The 13,621-nt window shown below is 46.5% G+C and overlaps 1 protein-coding gene across 1 annotated transcript in view; it reads right to left on the reverse strand.

The window, feature by feature from the left end:
- Positions 1 to 5,026: 5,026 nt before the first annotated feature.
- ENPP6 (ectonucleotide pyrophosphatase/phosphodiesterase 6) overlaps positions 5,027 to 13,621 on the reverse strand; it is a 29,841-nt gene continuing 21,246 nt past the window's right edge. Inside the window, exons 6-8 of the mRNA XM_035323839.1 lie at positions 11,774 to 11,911; positions 8,877 to 9,000; positions 5,027 to 7,989 (exon numbers count right to left, since the gene is read on the reverse strand). Coding sequence (XP_035179730.1) covers positions 7,766 to 7,989; positions 8,877 to 9,000; positions 11,774 to 11,911 — 486 coding nt within the window. The 3' untranslated portion in view covers positions 5,027 to 7,765. The remainder of the gene's footprint in view (positions 7,990 to 8,876; positions 9,001 to 11,773; positions 11,912 to 13,621) is intronic.

The raw sequence follows: 13,621 nt of genomic DNA on the forward strand, positions 1-13,621 counted from the left end.
AAAAGGTTCTTTGTCAGAAATGTCCTTGTAAAAATAACATTTGAGATCAGGGCAGGAAGGGACATGCCAGGTCATCCAGTCCAGCCCCCACAGGGGCACAGGCAAGCAGCTTGTATAATCCAGCTCATAAACTGCTTGAACTCCACCTTGAAAGATATTAATTATTTTATTGTATTTTATTGTCCTTCAGCTGCTATGGGGAGGCTGCTATAAAACCCTGATTTTAAGCCTGCCAGTAGGCCTCTCCTGAGTCAATTTGTATGGCCAAGGCTTACAGGGGCACAATTAACCTGAGCAGAGGAGCACAAAAAGGTATATACCATTTTTCCAATTTACAATTTTTAAATACTTTTTGGTATACACTGGTCATTTTAGTCCTGTGGGTGAACAGCATGCTGACTCCTGTTTGCACGTACTGAAAAAAGGATGCAGCCTTTGTGAATGACCTGTATCATCTCATCCTCCGTTTTTCTGTCTGGCAAGAAAGCAATGCTGGTATCTCCAGCTGATTTTGAGGCTTAATTAATATTCATCAAGCTATATATACAAGTGCTGAGTAATGTTTTAATGTATTATTAATTTCTCAAGAACAACAGAAGGCTGCTCAAGAGTTGTCAGTGCCCACTCCTGCAGTCACAGAAAGTTGGTCATGTAGGAGATGCTTTGGGCAACCGGATCTAGTGTGACACATCCCTGCCCATGGCAGGGGGCTTGGACTAGACGTTCTTCACAGTTCCCTGCCAACCCAAACCAATGATTCTGTGATATGCCCATGTGATGAAGTGAAGCTGGAGACTTGCAGTGGTTTGCTGCAAACTCAATCGTATTTAGCTATTTCTGCATAAAACAGAATCTCGATTTTGCTGGGAAGCTCCACACATCATGGATATCAAGTATCCTCATGCTCTTGGGGCTCGCATTTATTTGTCTCATTTGGCTCCTTCCACTGATGCAGGAGGATCCTGCATCACCTCCTTTGCTCAGTCAGACCTTTGAAGGAGCATGGCTGGTCACTGAAGTCCCTTTCAGGATCTTCTGCCTCTGCAGTGAGAGGTAAAGGAGCGGTGGGCTCCCAAAATATCCAGGGAGGCCCCCTGCACTTGGGTAGGAACAACTGTGAGGGTTGGTCCCACAAGATCTGCCACGATCACAGGCAGTGAGGGGCGCAGGGACGCGGCGGGCCAAAGCTGGCGTGTCGGGTTTACGTGGGGGCACATCAGCGAGGGCGAAGACAACTCTGCACCCTTTGGAGGGGCCGACAGAGAAAGCTGCGTGAAGAACGGATGCGTGCAGGGGAAAGACACAGCGGGGAAACCACTACACCGGAGAAATTACAGCATGAAGGACCTTGGCTTGACTGCAGCCTTGGCCGTCACAGTGCTGACACTCAAACGCCTCATTTGGCCGTACAGGCACTCCGCGGAGCCCACATGGCTCCTGAACAAGGCGGGGTGGGAGGCATTCTCCTCCCTGCCCTCCTCCCCCGAGGCCTCCTGAGGGGCCGGGACCGCCGGCAGCCGGCAGCGGGGCGACGAGGGAGGGCTGCCCGCCGCCGGCCCCCCCGGCCCGGGCTGAGGCAGCCCCGAGACCGGGCCCCGGCGGGCCGGAAGGGGGAGCTCCGAGCCCGGTAATGGCGGCCGGGCTGCGAGGGCTCGTGGGCCCGATGAGGGTTTGGTTTGGTGTGGTTTGTGTCTTTCCAAAGGCCGATTGCTGCCACGTTGCAGGAAGGTGCGATGTGCCCGCCTGTGTGTGTGATTCCCTCCCCGTGTATCCTTCACTGCCACCGGCGAGCTCCCGAGGCTGCAGCCTTTGTCCCCTCAGCATTCCTGGCCGTTAATGCAGAAACAGGGAAAACAAAGCCATAAAAGGAGCAAGTTAAGAGATACGGCTTTGCCCTGGACATCTCTGGGCCTCCTTTTCCTCTCCTCAGCCAGCTGAAGCATTCCGAGCTAACCAAAACGCCATCTCTAACCCACTCCGATGCTATTTCTAACTAATGCTGATACATTCTTCCAGCCACGCACAGGAGCTTATCTGCAGGCCCAGCCAGTGAAGCTTCCCACCCAGCCAGGAAACCAGCAGAAACCATGGAAAAGGCTGCCTTGCAGTGTGGCTTGGAGGCAGTGGCTTTGCACTGGAGGAAGCATCAACCACACTGCAGGCACCATTTCGGAGGGCCTGAGGCAGGTCTGTTGGTAGCAGATGGTAATTTCGTGGTGAAATTGTGCTGCACAGCAGAAACCATGTCACTGATACAGAGTTGACGCGGTTGGGATAACACCACACCACTTTACAAGTCCATGGTGGCTTGCACCATCACTCATTTGATGGCCTTTTCCCAACCCTCTGGCCTAATATGGGGGACTTCTCTGGGTACCAGTTTAAAAGAAAGCAACAGACAGTAGAGGAATACATAAAGGCAAAATAATGAAAACCCTGATAAAAATAAAAATAAAAATAAAAATCTTTGGAAACAAAAGTGATCTGGGAAAGGGAAATACAGTATGGACTGAACGACTAGGAGACCACTGTGCACATTAAAAGAACCGCTTTTTCCGCAGGTAAATCTAACAGGGAGTCATATGGTTCAAATCTTATACTAACCTATACAGCTTTACACACCCGCACAGAGCCTGGGAACTAAGGTGTCCATTCAACTTTAATTCTGAAATGCTCTTATTTTTGAACACTCAGCAGTTGCCTTCCTTTAATATAAATTTGCTTCTGCACCTACACAAAAGCATGTTTTCATGTAAGGACTTGAGCTTCCTGCTGATACTTTGACTTCTGCTTAGCAGTTAGGAGACAAGGAAGAAGGTCAGCACCACAGAATCTCTTAATTCACCCCTCAGTTTTTTCCAAACCAACTAGAAACAGAGACTTTTGCAAACCTGGTTCCTGCAGAGGGCTTCTGTATGCACCACCTGGTCCAATAGCAAAGTGTTTCGACATGGGCTGCAGCCACGTGGGCTGCTAACCAAGGGAGGCTGGAGAGCTTAACCACCAAGCCCTGGACAGCTGTGCTATTACATCATTGCCAAGCTCTCAGGTGAAAATGGTTGACCTCATATAGATGGGAAATGGCCATTGCTGGCACTGGCTTGGGGAGCTGACTGTACCAACCCCACGCAGGCAGTCACTCAACATGCTCTGCTCCTGTGTGTGTGTTCCCGGGACACAGGGGAGCATCTCTGGCAAGTGATGCTGACATAGTGCAGAAGCTCAAAGAGAGTTGTGATGTGAATTAAAGGTGTTATTAGTATATTAGTATGTCTGCATGGCTTCCCTGGGCTTCCCTTTTGCTCGGTCCTCCCCTCCCTGCACCCATGGACAATTAACAATGCGAAGAAAACAAGATAAATTCCACCAAGAGCGAAAGCCATAAATCTTGTTGCAGTTCTGCAGTTTGTTGCTGAAGCCCTCTTTCCCTTTGGGTAGTAAGAGCTATGAACACCGAGGAAGTGGTCTGGTGGGATTACAGATGCAGATACTGGAGGACTGGTGGGTACGCATCAGTTGGGCCAGCACAGCACTTTCTGCACAGCAGTTCCTCATACTGGCCACAGAAAACTTACCAAAACAGCAGTGTCTGCTGCGGCTGGAAGAGCAGGGCAGACACTAGCCTGCTGGAAGCAGTGCAGGTGGATTTGGTATGCCCCATCTTTTATCTTCTTTTCATGAAATTCGTGACCACGCTGGCTGGTTGGGTCTGCTTATGGAGGAAAAGGAGGGAAGTGTGCCCAATCTTTGCCCATCCATGGTGAGCACACAGGTGACACGGCAGGTGAGGGACCACATCTGGTGAACACATCACGACATATGCCTTACATCACTTATGACACCATAAATGCAGCCTAGCAGCGATGCTGCCCCCACTGGTTTCATCTCTCTTCTGAAGCTCAGTGTGGGCTGTGGGGAGCTGCCTGCCTCGTGCAGGGAGAGGCACATGGCCAGAAGTCGGCTGCCAGACCTGGCCGTGAGCAGCCCGGTCTGTGTGACCCGCTGTGCATAAGCCCAGCTCTGTCTATGTGCGAGCCACGGGCAGCTGGATTTACAGAATAGAGGGAAGAGCTGTGCCGAGCGTCCTTGGCTGGCATCAGGGAGCTGAGCTGAGAGAAGAGGCAATTGGAGTAGGTAGGTCATGACGCCGCCTTTTTACTTCATCCCAGGGAAGATTTCCTGGCTGCTCAGAGAAGTCATTGGTTTGAGCCATCAGTTTGTAGCATGGGGACTGTAGCATGAGAGAGCATTCAGGGCTCGTTCTTGGCGGAGCAAAATGGTTTGTCATGTCCACTGAATAGCGTGAGTTACACCTCCCTGGATGGATGCTCCTGGAGGCCCCAGTTCTTTATGTGCCCAGTGAGAGGAGCAGTGGTGCAAATTTCCGCCTTTCTCCACTGCACCCTGTGGCCTGCTTGGCTTTGTGTTATCCTGGAGAAGCTACTGAATGTAGAAGAAATTTCTGAGCCTGTGAGAGTCAGTCCTTCCTTGGCAATCTGCCTGGGCAGCATCAGCCAGCTGGGCAGGGAAGGACAAGGCCAGCTTTGCCTGCTGAGGCTTAGCCCTGTTCACTAGCTGGACAGACAGAGAAGCACATAAAAGCCCCAAGCAGGCACTGAGCAGGCACCAACGAGCTGGGTGCTGTGCAAACATAGGGTAAAAAGATTGCTGGTGTCCCAGAGACCAAGGAGGGGACGCACACCAGGGGTTCCTTACAAAGTAGTGGCATGCACTAGGCAAGAAAGCCCTTACTATTATTAATGCAGGTAAATTGCTACAAGAAACAGTGAAAAAGGCACCTGTTCAAAAGCTTTAATACTGAAATACATCTGGAAAAAAAACACTGCATATACAATCTACAGTATTTGACGTGATGCAATTTAATGTCCCTAATTTACATGCTGACAAGTTTGCCATTTCTAAACAATGTTATCATTCATCTTGCTGATGATTAATCAGCAGAAGCTTCAAACACCGTCTGTCACACATTGATGTAGCAATCAAACAAGAAAGGCAAAGTGGTATGGTTGTTATTTTGTTTGTTGTTGTTGTTTTTTTTTTCCCCAAATCTTACAGTATTTACAAAAAGATGCATATTTTTTTTCTAACAGCATTCTTAGATTTATTCACTCATTCACAATCAGTCATTGTACAAAAACATCATTCAGAACCATTTTAAAATACACCCACCTCAGCTGCATAGTACAGAGAAAAACAGGCTAGAGTCAAGAGACTGCTTTTTGAATGAGAATGCGAACTGATTCACAGGTACAAAATTTCAGAAGAAAGACGTGCTTCCCAACCATAACCAACTGTAGTTCCCATGAAGCTAATGAGCTTCTTGTAGGTCTACCATCAAATTTCCCTTTTATATAGAACATTTTGAGGTGTATTGCCATACACACTGCTTGCATAAAGGTCAAACACCTCTCACAGTTAGGAATTTCACGCTGCAGTGTTTGCTCCAAGGACAGACACTGCATATGGCCCCCGTGACAACGAGTTACACAAAGTACGCGCAATATCGGCTTCATGTCTTGTGGCCCATCCCTGGAACGACTCAACGGCCCTGATTTGTTTGTCTGGTTTCTGCTTCTGTCATTGAGCATCAGAGTTCAGCCCTGTGCTTTAAGGATCTGTAGTTCTGAATATTGGCTCCTTTTTACTGTAAGAGTTAAAACTGCAGGCGGTGGAGAGATTAGCGTGTGCTGTATATATCCTGCTGTTTTCCAAGCAAAAATCTGCAATTCTGTCATTTGGCTATCTTGTGTGCTGATAACTTTCTCACTTTAAAATGTGCTCCAGCGGATGCATTGAGCCTGGTCCATTAAAGAGCAACAGGGAACTCTGAACAATAGGTGCTTGTTTTACAGCTACTGCAAATGCTTAGAAAGCACTAAATTGCCTTTTATACTCAACAGTCTAATAACAAAGACTGATTTTCTCCCCTTTTTTTTCCAATTGATTTGATGGTTCACTTGAGCTTTAAAAACACATTACATAAATCTTTATAGCTATTACAGAAGTCTTTTGTCAAGTTTAATGCGTTGTGTGTTGTTTTTTTTTTTTTTTTCCATAGGGTAATCATTCACTCTTAAACTCACTGTACCAGAATGGTGCCTGACTCTGGATCCGCACAAATAACAACTCTTAGAAGTTTATTTTACACGGGGAGGGAGCTGAATCCTTCCAAAGGCAGTTTTTCGTTGAAAGCTCCTGGCTCAGAGGTATATCAGAAAAAGTGCTGAGCGCTCCTGAAGGCACGACTGAAGGCTGCAGCCTGTGGTCAGCCTCCCAGGGAGGAAAGGACACTTTGTGGGATCAGACCCTTATGGCTCTGTTCAAGATATGCTTATTTCACAGTAGAAACTTAATGATGCAAGAAGACCACCTCTCTAACGACCCACCGCAGCTGACATACATTCCCGTGTTGGACACCGAGGACTGACAACTGGACAATTTAACAATTCAGTGCACTTCATCTTCTAAGCTAACAGAGGAGGACCTCGAAGCTGCTGGCTTTGCCTCCAGCCCCCGCCAGCCCTGTGTTGAACACTGCCCAGGGCAGATCCCTGGCTGCACTGGAGTGGATGAGTAGGGGCAAAATCTTTTTTTTTTTTTCTTTCTTTTTTTTTTTCCAGGGGATTTACTACTTCTGCTATGTTGATGTTTTCAGGATTATATCATCCATTTGACTTGACCTTCAGATGCATTACCTCCGAGAGCAGCCCCATGCTCTCCTGCTATATTTAAGTCAACCATCAACTCAAAGAGCAAGGGGATGTGCTGCCCACCACACTGCTTTAATGGCAGGGATGTAGAGAGCAGGGGCTGGTAGAAAAGTAGTAGCTGTTGAAAACCTGTTGAAACACAATTGGATAAAACAAATGAACAAAAAACAACTAAGCAGGTGATATCATCTTCACCAGGAAAAGCAGAGAGGCTGTTAAATGCCAGGCTTCCTCATGGTACTTGCTCCTGAACCTGGTGTGTCCAGATGCCATTTCAGTGTCCTCCAGTTTTTGGTGTGGAGGATTTCCATCAGTCTCCTCTTGCTCCAGCCCTCCCTCCAGCTGCGGTCACTGATGAAAGCCCAGCCCCAGGGGCCTGCAGTGCCAGGGCTCTAAGGGAAAACAAAGAAGGAAAGGCTGGGAGAAGTGGGATGCTCTCACTGCTTTCCTGCCGATCCACCCTTGACACTACGATTGCTCAGCTTGGCTCTTTGATGAAGGGGTTGGTAGGGACCGGGCTTGGCTGGCGCTGTAAGAAGTGGAGGTCTGCTGGAGATAAAGGAGTAAGCCAGAAACAGCAAGGTAAATGCACAGGGGTCTGCCTCCAGCCCTGAGCTTCTCAGGAGCAGGGCGAGCCTCAGTTAAACTTGCTGGGGTAAGAAGTGCTTGATCTCCAGGGGTCTCCACATGCACCCTCCAGAAAAGTTTGCTGTTAGCCAGCCTGAATCCTGCTCCCATTGCCAGCTCTGTAAATCTAGAGCAGCGACACCAGCTTTCCAGGCTGTGTTTAAAGCAGCACAGAACTTGTCTTCACGTTAAAACTGCTGTAAAAGCAGGACGGGTCGGATTCACGCCTGGCGGAGCACGACGGCTGAGTGGGGGACAGCACTCTATTAATAAAGCTATTATTCAAATGAAGAACTTAAAAAAACAAAACACACACACAGAAACAAAGAACAAAACACACACACACACAAAAAATAAAATGGAGAAGGATCAAGTTGCTGGTGACAGGGACCAACATTGTTCGGGGATCACAGCAACCAGATCTGCTGGGTGAGGAGCGAGAGCAGAGCCAGGGCGAGCGCACAGCTGCTCCACTGGCAGAGCGGTGCCAAGGCGGCCGTGTTCCTGAGCATGCACTCCACCCTGTCCCAGGAGCCATTGTTTGGCAGCGGCTGTATTCCTGCGAGGGTGCACATGATGTTGTAGACATCCACGGACCTGATCGGAGGCGCTCGGAAGCTGGATCTGAAGTCTGCAGGGAAAGCAGGCAGAGAGAGGGGTTAACGGGCTCGGCCCCTGAAATGCAGGGCAAGGGCTCTGCTGCCCTTCCAGGGACTTACCGACAGGCTGGGATGCTCAGCGTAATTTGGAGTATAATTTATAAATTATAATCTATAAGATTTACAGCATGGCTCAGCAAAACCATTTTAAATGCTTTCACTTGTTATTTCTACTTCTAATCCAATTTGATTCCAAAACCAAAACCTAAAATAAATAAATACACAAATACAGGAGCTACTTTGCTGTGTATACTGTTAGGTTTAAAAGCCTGAAATAATGGTGTTTTGCACTCTTTTTTGCTTTCATTCCTGTCTGTTGCCATAGCCTAGGAGTTATCAATGGTTAAAGGGTCCAATGAAGTGGGAACAAGTGTCTGCCCGCCGGACAGGTGGGTGAGGTCTGCTGCTGCTTCAGCCTCCTCAAAGACAGCACTCTGCATTAGTGAGTCCGAATACACGAACAAAAGGAGAGTTCATGTGTTTCAAAAAGAATTAAAAATTTAGGCCAGCCTTGGAAAATAGGCCAAAGGGATGGAGTTACTGTGCTGAGACACAGGAGAGGGGCTGACCGAATCACTTCACCTCTCTCTGCCCTGTTTCTTCAGCTATAAAATCGAGATACAGATAGAAGCCTTTCCAGTGCCAACCAGGATGAGGAAATCCTGATATCTATAATTTTGGGGTGCAATCTTTGAGTGCCACCCAGGTCCTGATGTGCCAGGGGCTGCAGGGATGCTGGGGCAGGGGCTATGGGAGGATTGGGATGCCCCGGGTGCCACAGTGAGTGCCAAGACTGGGACACCCGGCTGGGGCAGCCCCACTTGTACCCCTGGTGGGTGCGGGGATGGTGGCATCGTACCTGGCCCATACGCGAGGAAGATGCCTCTCATCTCCATGAGCTCATTGTCATAGCCGTGCCAGCCGTTCTGCCAGGCCTCCCTCTTCCCCGTGCCGTTCTCCCAGAAGGGCAGCTTGTCTCTGCTCTGGGAAACAACAGCAGGGCACGTTAGTACCATGGCGTGCCACCCTCTGCCACCACGTGCTGCACCACCCCACGGGGTTAAAGCAAGGAGGTTCCTTCCAGGGAACGAGGGCGCAGGTCCAAGGTGCTCCCTTTGCTCTCTTCCTTCCCCCTGTCTCTGGCGTGGACAAGTTTTGTCTTCCTGCTTTAACCATTTGTCATCATAATTCTTGTTTTTCTTTACCCATATTACACTCCTAAGTCATACTTTTGATTTCCTTCCTTAGTCTCTCCTGCTGCATATTAATAGCTCCTGACAGACTAGCTGTAACCGTGCCATTTCCTGCCCCTGTGGAAGAAATGATCCTTAGGGTCCTCTCGAAATGCTGCACCAACCCACTCCGCTTGTCCCACGGGATGGCAGCCCAGGTGACACTCGGGATATCCCTAAAACTACGGCAGGAATCTCACTCACTACGACAAGGAACATCAGTTGACAGTTCGTTATAACCCCCGGTGTTAATTTCTCCAATGGTTAACAGAGCAGGAGCTGCAGTTTCCTAAAGCCAGGTCTGGGCTTCCCACTCCATCACAGGAGCACAGAAGATGCTCCGGCAGAGTCTCCTGCATCCCACCACGGGGCAAATGGTGCCACTACCCCTGCCTGGAGCATCGAGTCATTGTCTGAATGTGCTTTCCTCCTCTGCCAGAGAAGGACATTGCCCGTGCACAGGAGCACCGAGGATGGCAGTGATTACGGCTGCGAAGTCTGCTTTCCACGGGAACCCCTGGAGTATCCGTTGCGTTTCTTCGTGTGTAATAATCAGCAGATGTAGCAGATAATTGAACAATTTTAGCTGACAAATTAAATCTCTTTCCTTGTCTCCATCTATTTCCCTGACAGCGCTCAGAGCAAGCTAAGGAGAAAACAGACTCGTTTCCCTCTTCCTACCATAGCACCTCCATACGTGGTGCTCTGCTTGGTGTGGTTCCTGGGAGCTCATCGTGTAGTGCTGCTCCTTGAAGACGAATGAAGCAGGAGTGGCTGTGACTGGGAGTGATTTTGGGTTATTCCAGCACAGCCTCAGCCCCTGCTGCTGCTCGTCACTGGAGGTGACCGGGGGCAGCAGCTCCCACCTGGGAGTTGCCACCCCTGCCATGGGGCACCCTGGCTCGTGGTGGGCTCAGGGGCAGGGAGAGCCCAGCTCCTGTGGTCCAGGCACCGACACACAGATGGGCTTTTGCTTCCCCGAGCCCTGCTGGAATAAAACACCTTTCCAGATACATCCCCTTTGCCTCTCAAAAAAAATAATAATAGGCAAAGAGTATTAAAAAAAATGAATCAAACTGCTTATATCTATCAACTAGGCAACAGAGAGTTAAAACATCCCGTGAGGGTGATAGCCAAGAGCTAAATATCCTCTCTGCAATGGCTTGGGCAGGAAGTATAATAGAAGGCTCCATTATTGCCTAAAAAATATGACAGGAAACTTTCATTTTCACATCCCATTCATGGATAATGAAAACGTACTGAGGATAAGGAAAATCTGACAGAATTAATGAGAGGACATTCCTGAAAATCAGAAACAATGGGAAGGAATGGGCTGAGAAAAAGAAATAATTACCATAGCAGCAGTGTTTGCTGCACTGTTATTAAGGTTTGTCAGAGTTTCAATGATTTTTTAAAGAGCGTTTTTTACAGAATATGTAAAAATGTTCTGTGCTGAATTTCATATTGTACAAAAGAATTTAGTTATAGTTTTTCAAAAAATTTTCAGCAAAAAAGTTTCTGATGCTTACTTTACTAGTCTGAATCTTAACTGTGGCTTTTCCTTATGTATTTTAACCAGAGGTGTGGTGCTCATCCATCTGTACCCCAAAACAATCGGGCATTTTTAGATATGTATTTTTATTTAACTGTGGAAGTCCCTGTCCCAAAGTCAGGCTAGTTAGTGAGAAAAGCAGCAGTGTGGACCATCATGAGCAAAGCCAGGCGAACAACACCTCTGAGGGTGGTGCAGGAAGATGCTCAGCTGAGTTCCCATGAACTGCAAGGCAGTATGGCCTAATGACCATGCTGGGACATTAAAAGATAAAGAACAGGACTCCTTGGCTCTGTCACCGTGTTACTGACAACGTAACCTCTGAGCTGTGCTGGGATGCGATTGATGTCTGCAATGTGGAGATGGTCAGCAGAGATACAAGTACAAAATAATGATGATGACAATAACAAGGTATAATAATAAGTTGGTATGCAAATCTCTTAATTTGCTAGTCTAATTGTCTGCCTAACAGGCTCTCAGAATCGCCATGTGCGCACTGGATGTCTCTGAGGAGTAAACCCACAACCTGACGCTTTCTGTAGCTGGAAGACCTGGGAGAAACGGGGTGTTTTAAGAATAGAGTCTGGTGGGTGGGAAGCCAGGCAGAAAGAAAAGTAGTACAAGTACTGCTGAATGGAGGGACAGTAAGATCTTGAAATGGGAGCAATCATTTCACATCTGTCAAGAGCAGAACTGAGGGAGGATGGTAAATTGGCGGGGGAAGAGGAGTAAATCGACATGACCATAATGGAAAATACAAAAAGTCCTTTTTAAGGAACCATCTTAACTTCTTAACTTGTCTAGTGTCAGCATAGGTGCCTTGTCTTTAGGATCTTTCAAGCAATATTTGATGTGAGCACTGCAGTCAACACAAGTAAATGATGTAATATTTTGACTCCATGTCCAGCACAGAATTATATGTTCTTCTTCCTATGTTTACGCATTGCACCTTTTCACATTAATGTCTCTTACCTCTGCTATGAACCATCCCTTCTCAGCAACAAGAGTTAGAGGAGAAACGAATTTTCCTTTTTTGTAGAAAAACCTCTCTGGAATATCCTGTATGTTATAAACATCCATGTGCTCCACAGCTTTCAATTTTTGATATATCTGCAAAGAAAACAAATGCCAGGACACCACATGCCTATAAAGATCATACGCACACCTATGGGTCTGTAGATATACCTGATTTTTTTAATGGCTAATCCCCTTTAATGGCTAATCCCCAGTACATTTAATCTGTGATTTTGGCAGTCCTAAGGTGATGGCTATGCAAAAATCTCCTTAAAGATTTTTTGGCTGTTCTGAAAACTTGGGCCATAAGCACATATAAAGCCATGACCTTAGGTATTATGCACACTTACAATACGCGCACTCACAAATGTATGCATGTGATTATATAGACATACTGACACAGGAAACGAAACCAAGGGAAACCATAAGCTAAGTGGTGAAAAGAAGGGTGCTCAAAGGCACAGAGTGGACAGATGAGGAAAAGGGACATTCTCTTCTTCCCTCCTTGTGCTCGAGTGAACAATTAATACCACCTTGCCTTGGTTTCTTATACTTACCCTCTCTATCCCTATCAAAGGGATCAGTAGTGCTTACTTATCTGCTTTACAAGGATGCTGTGAGATTAATCAGTCAACGCCTGCAGCTTTGAAGGTGCACAATGATGTGCTGGTGGCCTATTAATATTAATCATACCATCTGGAATACAATTACACAAATGTGGTTAAAGCCACAATTATTCAGAAAAAATATTGTCATTGTGTTTCACCAGTACCTCTGGTGCTTCAAAATGGCACAACTCTTAAATCTGATACCACTACGTTGTGATACGATCTAATTCCTGAACAGGGCTTTTCAAAGTGAATTAGAATAGTGGAATCTGGCTCGTGGGAAAAAGGAAAATTAATTTTACTTAAAGTATCATCACTCCAGTAAGAAGTCCTAAAAAGAAATGAAGGAAGAAAATAAAACCATGATGTGAGACATTGCATTTTGTTCTCCTTGGGGATATTATGGTGTTTAACAAAAGAGAAGCAAGTGCTTAAGAGCTTTGTCAGAAAAAAAATAAAAAATAAAAAAAATGTCAGTGTGAAGTGGCAATTTATACCTGTCCTTGTTCGACGGTCTTGCCTACAAAACTAGAGATTGATGAGTTAAGGCTGAGGAGGACATATATAAGCTCTGTAATACCTTGCAGGAACTTTGAGTGATAGACTTACACGTGCCTCTAAGACAACTGTCAGTCCTGGCACTAATTTAAAATGTTTGCAATATCCCAGCTGTACAATTACTAGAGAGCCTTTTTGGTTGCAATTGGCAAGTGTTCCCTTCAAAGAATCATATGTCCTCTGATGTACTGGAATTAGCTAAAATATAATATATTTATGTATAAAAGTTCACCTGGAGTGTGGACTGCCTGTTTTGTCCATCCACTCATCTCTATTTTGAGGACAGCAAAAATGACTTCTCAAGCACTGGTTTCTAGTTCAACTATAATTCACTAGTGTATTAGTTACAGATGTTGCATTTTCATTCTTTTCAAGTGGTTTCCGTATTTCTTTCTGTATTGTTTTAATTTGCTCCTCAAAATCCTGCAGTTCTAGCCTTGGGCTTTTATAAGGGATTTAACCCAACATGCTTATTCATCAGAATTCTTCAAAGGAGAATGTTGTAAAAATGGGCTTTTTTTGGTAATTCTGGTCTAAGTGAGTTAATTCCTCAAACTCTGTGGAAGCTTACTGGAATAAGAATGCTTGACCTCTTCCAGATCATTTAAAAATCCGAGCTAATGAGTCAATAAATTGACTA

The sequence above is a fragment of the Oxyura jamaicensis genome, chromosome 4 (assembly GCF_011077185.1).
Source record: "Oxyura jamaicensis isolate SHBP4307 breed ruddy duck chromosome 4, BPBGC_Ojam_1.0, whole genome shotgun sequence".
Classification (NCBI taxonomy): Eukaryota; Metazoa; Chordata; class Aves; order Anseriformes; family Anatidae; genus Oxyura; species Oxyura jamaicensis.